The 9,266-nt window shown below is 38.7% G+C and overlaps 1 protein-coding gene across 1 annotated transcript in view; it reads left to right on the top strand.

The window, feature by feature from the left end:
* Positions 1 to 4,019, top strand: part of LOC108748018 (doublesex- and mab-3-related transcription factor A2) — a 17,751-nt gene extending 13,732 nt beyond the window's left edge. The window contains exons 4-7 of the mRNA XM_018485965.1: positions 1,012 to 1,128; positions 1,573 to 1,850; positions 2,544 to 2,850; positions 3,529 to 4,019. Of these exons, the coding sequence (XP_018341467.1) occupies positions 1,012 to 1,128; positions 1,573 to 1,850; positions 2,544 to 2,850; positions 3,529 to 3,848 (1,022 nt within the window). The 3' untranslated portion in view covers positions 3,849 to 4,019. The remainder of the gene's footprint in view (positions 1 to 1,011; positions 1,129 to 1,572; positions 1,851 to 2,543; positions 2,851 to 3,528) is intronic.
* Positions 4,020 to 9,266: the final 5,247 nt, after the last annotated feature.

Raw genomic sequence — 9,266 nt, 5'->3', positions numbered from 1 at the left:
TATATATATATATATATATATATATATATATATATATAGTATATACATGTATTATATCACACACACACGCGCGCGCGCACGTTATTGTCGCCGAGACAAATCGATTGAATAATGCGATATTAATTAGCGATGATCATATAATGCAAATTGCAACTATTAATCACAACCTTTAGAAAAAGATGTGTACGAGTTATAAGTAATTACAAAGGAATTTATTTAGCGGAATAAAGATAAAATGCTACTTCTATTTATCACAATTGTCTTCAGATGAGTATTTTCTTGCAAATGAGAAAGTTTGCAAATAGGAAGCAAATTTGAAACAAGAATATATCACAAAAGAATTAAATAATTGCTACCAATCGACAAATCGCGTGTTCACCGATCCATATATAATCGAGAAAATCCGGAGAAAAAATAATCTACCAAATGGAGAAACGGCGGTTAAGAAAGCAGTAATAAGCACGATAAAGAGTCCCGTGCTTAAACAGGCACGCAAATGGGCGCTTGTATATATGAGTACAAGAGGGTGGGTTATAGGGGATAAGGGGGTGAAAGCGGAAACCGCGTAACCGCTCTGGCTACATTTCCCCCGGCCTATCAATCTCTCCCTTACTAATAAAACGGAACGGTTAAACTTTTTAACGAGCGGTCAGAGAGAGACTTTCACCTCCTAAGCGCGACCAATCATCCAACGGGATTCTTTCACGCATTGCCGACGCCTTAATAGTCGTGCACGTGCTTACGCGCATGCTGTAACGGCACCCTCGAGAACTCTGTACCCTGTTTTATTTGTTGTACTGCCAAAGATATGCCTTTGGCTCCTGCACGCCAATGTATTATATACGTATTGTACAATATATATATATATACGTGTTATTTTCCTCAATTAGATCACAATTCTTGATTGTGCAAATATCAAGTAGAATCATGATATGGAATATGCTTTTAGGTTTTAAGTTTTTTTGTTTGCTTTACTAAAGCATTTCAAGTAGAGATTCCCGTCTATTTCAGGCTTGAAGCGACCTAGAATCTCCGAAAACACAACGATCTTATCGACCAGCGATACAGGCAATGAAGACGATCGTGATTCTGATTCCGGTGGCGAATTACGAACCGATCGTTCGTTAGGTAAAACGTTTATTTATTTATATGCATACACACACACACACACACACACACACACACACACACATATATATATATATATGTGTGTGTGTGTGTGTATAATTGTATATTTTATATCTTGTTTCCTTACTGTAAAACTTTTCGAAACACAAAGGTACAAATATAAAATTATTCAAGAATTTTTAATCTCGGATTTACACATTATACATATAACACGATAGCAATTGCAACAATATCTTAAACTGTCCATCACGCAAGTGTATCAGGCTTGTGATATTTAGCAAAAATTATAATAATGTATTGATAAACGCCTAATTGCTTTATATACTTTGATTCCAACATTTACTAAGAGCTGAGAGATTAACTCGATATCCCGAGTGCTCGAATCGATCTCGAACTATTGAATTTTTCATGCAAAGTTCCCCGATGAAGTGGCAAATGTTACAGTGGTGTCGACGTCGTCGGGATTAGCGGAGTCTGAAACGACGGCGAGAAAACGCACTAATAGCCTGAATGATTCGGAAGAGGGTAGTCCAGAACCGGGCTCGCAGAGTCCGACGCACACTCCGCCACTGACTCCCGCCTTGACACCGCAAAGGGAGGACACTCCGGCGCCAGAAAATCTCAGTTTACGCAAAAGTGGCAGTCCCCCGCAGACGCAACAGACTTTGCAACCGGTAGATTTGGTTCAACCTAGGCCTAGTCCTCCACTACCCCCGTTAGCTGTGAGTTTTCCCGCTTTACATCTTACAATTAGATTTATTAATGAAATCTGGAGTCACGACAGTGTCTCGGCGTTAAAACATGGCGCGAGACATTGCCGTGCCTCCTTTATATAAGAATAATATAAGAACGATAAACGATTAAGGGTAGCGTTGTAATTGAGAGAATCATATAACGGTTTGACGCTCAAGTACATATATCTTCATAATCTTCATAATGCGCGCGCGCGCGCACACACACACATATATATACATATATACATATACATATATAGTATATCAGATTAGAAATGTTTCTTCAATCCGTAATAATTTTAGTTTTAATTAACAACAAAAAATTATCTTTATAATATGAATATTTGGAAAAATCTCAAAAAGTTTTACTTTTTTTTATAGCTTTAACTGTACTTGCGAAGTTGAAAGTATTTAATATTCTGTTTAGAGGTAAAAGCTAAAGATTTTAAATGCATATGTATATTACGTATAGAATCATCACAGAAATATTGCAATGTATAAGATTCGCTGTAAAGTTAAGACTAAGATTTCCTTGAGAAAAAAAATACGCGACGTATCGTAATGTATCGAAAGAAAGGGAGAAAGAAGTTTATTCGTAGGCGCGACAACGATATTATAGGCTGCAGCTACATGTATACGAGCGATACTTAATTCTCAAAGGCGAAATACGCTCGATTGCAGGCCGCGACGACGGTGCACTTTCCTCCTTATGCACCTCTCTACGGGCCGACGGCGAGCTCGCTAGCGTATTGCTCGCCGGCGCTCTATCAGCACCAGCATCACCACCACATCCCCGAGTCGCGGGAAATCCAGATGCAGATGCAAATGCAAAGTATCCAGCAGACTTGTGGACTGCAGCTACAGCAGCAGCAACAGCAGCAGCAGCAGCAGCAACAGCAGCAACAACGTTCGCCGGTGGACGTTCTACTGCGTGTATTCCCTGGGAGACGCCGCGCCGACGTCGAAGCGCTTCTTCATCGTTGCAAAGGTAAGGATTCCTTAACTTTTCTCGAATTTTTAAAATTTTTTAACCATATACAAGACAGTATTTATTTCGAAAACGTTATCAATAGTATTGTTGTTATTAAATCGGTGGAAAATTCTTACAGTTTAACTTACGTTTACTTGAAAAATAATATAACTATAACATATATTTGGTTACTCGAAAGGAGTTGATAGGAATTTTCGCGATTTTCTCATGAGAAAATTACATGCGTCTGCATTGATTAAAATAATATTTTTCATTATTTATGTGTAATTTTTTAATTATTTAATATACCTATTATGGTTCTCACTCGCAATGTGATATGGTATTCATTATTCGCTTTATCATTTGCTGGATTAGTATCTTTAACAAGGTTATCGGTATAAAGTTATCGGGGGTACAAGTGTGTGTGATTGCAAATTTTCCGTCTGGATAATTGCAAGGATCTCCTTTGTCAGATTTCTCTTGTCATGTGATATTATCGCTTCATCGGTCGTTGTTATATATATATATATATGTATAGTCGGCGATAACGTAAATTGTAAATCGTCGAAAGTCAGCCGCGCGCCGCGGGCGTGGTGTCTGGCGAAAAGAGAAAAAGGGAGAAAGAGAAAGAGGAAGAGAAAGAGAAAAAGGGGGGAAAAAAAAGAGAGAAAAAGAGAATTTGCCTATGTGTCGCAGGCGACGTGGTGTCTGCCATGGAGGTGCTGATCTGCGAGGACAGTCTGCCGAAGTCGGCGTTCTCGCCCCTGGCGGCCGCCGTGGCGTCCGCCGCGTCCGTCTCGGCGGCGGCGGCTTACGCGAGCCGCACCGCATACTGCACCACCCCGATACCGTCGACGCGGCACCGGTTCCTGGCCGCGCCTTACACCGGTACCGGTTACCTGCCCACCGTCATCAAACCGCCCAACCAGAGTCTACATGCCAATGGTACTACCGGCGACGCCTATCGGGAGACCAGTCCCGATGATGCCAGCGATAAGACCAGTTACTCCGAGTGACCTGACGAAAATTACGCCGTTGCCTGGTCGTACTCTTCAATAATACCCTAATGAATACCATTTTAGTTCGCACGCAAAGTAAAATTGTCCTTCCATCGAGGCAGTCCTCGATGTGTCATCAGCTGAATTAACTTCTGAGAACGTTATTCGCATAATTTGATCATTTCCGACGTAAGCAGATTAATAATCTTTTAACAATGAAAACAAAAATACTCAAGTATATCCTCTTTTTCATGTTTTTTTTTTTTTTTCATTTGTTCTTAAATTAATCTTCATTTTTCCAGATATAGCGGTCTTAAATTTAATTTATACCGGTCATTCTTATGCCAATAGAAATATACAATAATTTTGATGATTAACAAAGTATGACGTGAAAAAGTTTTCTCTTTTGAAAAGGAAACTATCACTCTAAGAATAACTGATAAAAATGTCGTCCTAAGAAGAGATTCTATCAAAGAATCGAATCTATTTGTTATCGCGACATCTGCGGGCAATACGTCGAGACACCTAATAATATCGCGACGAAGCTCTGTTTCACTAGACAATAAAAGAATAAAAATTGTTGTCTCCAAAGGAAGATACCAAGAGCGTTTCGAGAAATGCTAAAATATTGAAGATTGAGAATATTTGATAATCGGAAAGTATTTGATTTTAATATTTATACCCTTGTACAATACATTTCGCGCGAAAGCTGGGACAAACGCTTAATCGGATGTTTGCGTTAATCATCCGCCGACTCTAAATCGCTGCGTGACGCAATTAATGCGCCGTAAAAAAAGTACGAAAAGAGAAACGTCAGAAGATGAGTGCACTGCTGATTCGTCTCCAAATTATACTTTATACATGTGTAGATAAAGACTATATAGACCCAGATATGTGTGTAGGTAACAAGTACAAGAACGAGTATCAGCCAAATAAAGAGGAAGGTGAATCTGTAAATATAACGTTATACGAGTATAGCTAATGACTAATTAATCTCGACATTTTTGCCGGAATATATTGAACGTGTTATACGCGCGTACATATGTAATATATATATATATATATATATATTTATACATATATATATATACACATGTGTGTGTATGTATGTGTGTATGTTGCCTGTAAGTATAACGCCTGCAAAATACTTAGGTTGGCCGCTAGCGACCAGAAACTATCATCTATCGTAGTTACCAAATAATATGTTACTCGAAGAAAAGTGTATAGACCGCAAATATATAATACAATAAATAAGATATTGATACTCTATACATATGTCAATTCACTTAATAACTTCCTCTGTTAAATTAATCGTTTATAAAGATAATTTTTGATTTCGCAAATAAATTTAATTATTTATTTAATAAATAAATGATTAAATACATATCGAAAGATCTTTTACTAAAAGATGCTAGTTAGTTTTTATTTCCTAACATCAATACTTAATGTTGAATTTTTCGGCAATCTTATTTCTTGCGTAATACCATGAGAGAGAGAGAGAGAGAGAGAGAGAGAGAGAGAGAGAGAGAGAGAGAGAGAGAATAATTTATAAATACTTGATTATTTTCGATTGATTTAAACAAATTGTGATTCTTAATAACATTTCTTTTTACGAGTTTCATACTCGCGCTACGATCAAGATGTCGCGATTTTCCGCAAGTCTACCTGCAACGGGTAAGCCTTATTATTGTAATTATATATACCTACACAGTAAACGTAATTTGTCGTGACAAAGAGAAACGAGAGACACGTCCTTCTGCAGATACGCTTGAGATAAAGAAGGATGACTGATTTTACGGAAGACTGTTTTCCGGCTGAATGAAAATTTTACTGCCTCCTTGGACAAACCAAAGGTAAAGGTATCGAATGACGAACAGTATTCGCAGGCGAAGAAATGGGATACGCGACGCCGCTGTTGTATTCCTGAAATCGTTTCATGGTCGATCAATCTCAAATCATCGCTGCCCTTTTTCAATAAATTGATTTTCATCAATGCGCATATTCAATTCTGCCGCTCAATTTACGCAGATATAGAATTGTAGAGAGTAAATTATACAATTTTTTTCCCACGTCTTGTATACGCTCACCGCTCCTCACGTCTCCTTTGTAAAAGGAGTCTTCACGTTGTACAACAACGCATTTCGACGCGGAATTTTTGAATGATTTCATATTTTAATCTTAAATTATGCGCGTTATGTAGTTACGTTTAGACGACATAAATAAAATAGACGAGGTGATTTGTTTCGATTCGAAATGTGAAATAAATTCGATTGTAAAATACGTGATAAACACAGGCGCCTTTATTTTATTAATTTGTTATAATTAATATACAATAGCTCATTGAATGTTGATGTTTCGACGATAGAGGAAGTCACGATCCTTGTGTCGTATATATAGAGATACTTGGACAATTACATCGCGTCGGTGCGGTGGGGTAGTGTACCGAGCCGACAGACTTAGGTACACGGTATCGATGGAATACCGATAATCGACTGGCCTCTACAAGGCGCATATCCGATAGGTCGATGCCTGAACACGCGCCCGACGTTATATATACCCGGCAATTTGTGACCGCGTGTGCGCGCGCGGTGCACACGGGTATTATAATGCTCCGGTTATTATTTACGATACGATACGATACGAGGCATGGCCGCCTGGTTTTCCAGGGGAGGCAATATATCGACACCCCGCAGTGTTTCTTCCTTTGGCTACTGGTTACCATCCATAATGGCGTATAATAGCACCCCTCCTCCCCTCTCACCTCCCTCTTTACCTTTACTTTATACCTACCTCCGCCGCGACCGAGTTTAATCCGCAGTCTGAGAGTGCAACAATCCCCTTTCTTCTTCGTGTCTCGCGTCCGCACCGAGGAATTTTAAGCCACCGAGCGGGGAAAGGGGTTGTTAGAACTGGAAACCGATCCGATTGTTACGGAAAGGGGGAGCACTGGATGATAGAAGCAAAGTAATTTAAGATTCTTTAGAGAGCAGAAGATGGAGGTGTCGGAATTGTTCGTGTCAATGTCGATCGGCTTTGAGTTATTTAATTTTTCTCAATTTATAATTTCTTCAACTCTCGAAGAAAATTCTCGAGGCCTCTGTACGTGAGGTCAGATTAAATAATCAATCACGATTACTTTAATGTTACTAGTGTAGAAAAAGTCAGCTTTTCTTACTTTATATAGCAGACTAACACATTACAGATAGGTATATAACGTGACACAAAGTTGTTATTTTATATACTTGGACATGTGATTTATCGAATTTTCTTGTTCTTTCACGAAATAAAATAGAATTGGACTGCGCTATACATGTGTATTGTGTGTAGTGTACTATAATAATAATAAACGTGGAAAAATCTATTTCTCAAATGTTACAGAGAGAAATGTAATGCTGGATGCGCACGCGAGCTGAGCAGCTCCCGTGTTTATAATTTAAGAACGCTTACATCGGATAATTAACAATGTCTCGTCAATTTTTAATCACATGATTGTGACATTGAGATGCTGTATCTTACCTCCATCCAAAAGTATAATTTTAAATTTAACAGAGAGTCGTGTTAAGAAACGACTCAAGATACTACGACGGCAACGAGGACGACGATGACGACGACGACGTTACATAATTCCAATGAGAATTTTTACTTCCACGACTACTTTTTCTTTTCCCTTTTTTTTTTTTACTTTTTTTATTGTCCGATGAATATAGCTAACCGAATAACGAATCGGATGGCTTTTAACATTTTTTTCAACTTCCATCAATATTTGCTCTCTCGCTCGCTATTTCTCCGTTTTCTTTTTATACTCGTATAGGACCCGAGAGAGAGAGAGAGAGAGAGAGAGAGAGAGAGAGAGAGAGAGAGAGAAAAGTTCTTTTACCTTATGTGGATGCACACGCGCACTCATCCCACATGTCTTGTGGCTACACATTGGCCCGCTTAAATATACATACGTACGAGTGCATGGAAGCCAATCGAAGAGAGATCTTTTTCGGGTCGCGCGCGGAAGAGAGAATAAAGTGTTGCCGAACGTCGGCAAACATGGCGCCGTGTTTGCTCGCCCCAAGAAACGTTCGGTGCAGGTACCATCAATCTATGTGTGCATACGTATGATTTAATGTAAACGAAGGATGACACATACCGGTAACGGAAATAGAAATGTCTTTCTGTCGGTTAATACCCTAATTACTTGGTGACTCTAAGAAAGAATATGTAAGTGTACCCTTGCGACAATCTCAGAGCAATAGATGTGTACAATGAAAAATTTCATTGCTTTGTATTACGATTTTTCTTCTATTATTAGCTTCATCCAACTTAAGTATTCATTATATATATTTTTTTACATTTTTATTTTGTTTCCGCCTTTATCGCGTGATAATGACAATGTCTATCTCGTTTCTCGACTGTTTGTTATTCGGCGTTGTTGTACGAGAGAATCTGCAGTCGGGAGAATAGAGAGAACGCGAAGTAATAGAGTCTGGGGGTGGAGGGGGGGGGGATTGCGCCGCCCCCGGTAGAAATCAAGGCCCCCTTCCATCCTCTGAGGGACGTCGCGAAACAATTCCGAACTGAATAATATTAGTATCTAACAATAGACGTGCTAAATTGAAATACAGAGAGAGCACCACGCTGCTTCGCGAGCTCGCGCCACCCCGCGTTCTCCGCTCGGCGCTGTTATAAACGTTCGTTATATATGTGCTATGTGAGTGTACCGTATACGTACGTGCACGTGAGCGTGGAAGTGCACCTAGCTAGATAGAGAACGTAGCAGCTGTATTCTCTTCGCGTCCAAGTGTTAGTTTTCCGTGGCGATGCGACGCGCCGGCGAGGATCACGGCAAGGATGCGGCGCGCTGCGACACCAAGCTGCGCAAGGCGAGAAATAGCATGCAAATGAAATATTAATTAAATCTAGGAAAATTCGCCGTCTCTCTCTTTCTTCCTGGATGGCAATCTGACCATTCCTCGACGAATGATTCTTTCCATTTACTTACCATTTACACACTATCCGGTCTCCTATCCTTTATATTATAATCCTACGTATATAACGTTCTCCTAGTCTCTAAAAAATTTATCTACGCCTCATTTTCGCAATTAATCTCCTAATTTAACTTGAATTTTGACGTTTTACCATACAAATTTGTATGCGTGGACAAATTATTTATTATCGAATAATTTATTATTAGTGTTATTGTTGTTCTTATATTATTTCATACTATAAATATTAATTATATTAAATATTGAGATGACCATAAATTTAATAGATACGTCAATGTTAAAAGTATCAATTAAAAAAAATATCGTTGACGGAAGTATTTATCCATATTTCAAATATGGATACTGCTTATAATATTTATTACGCTGATTAGAGTGAAACAATTTTCAGTGTTTACTCAATCATTCTTCACGTACCTATATATATATATATATATATATATAT

This window comes from Trachymyrmex septentrionalis, unplaced genomic scaffold (genome assembly GCF_001594115.1).
Source record: "Trachymyrmex septentrionalis isolate Tsep2-gDNA-1 unplaced genomic scaffold, Tsep1.0 scaffold21, whole genome shotgun sequence".
NCBI lineage: Eukaryota > Metazoa > Arthropoda > Insecta > Hymenoptera > Formicidae > Trachymyrmex > Trachymyrmex septentrionalis.
Note: the sequence above shows the minus strand (reverse complement) of the source record. Positions and strands in the feature narration are given on the sequence as shown.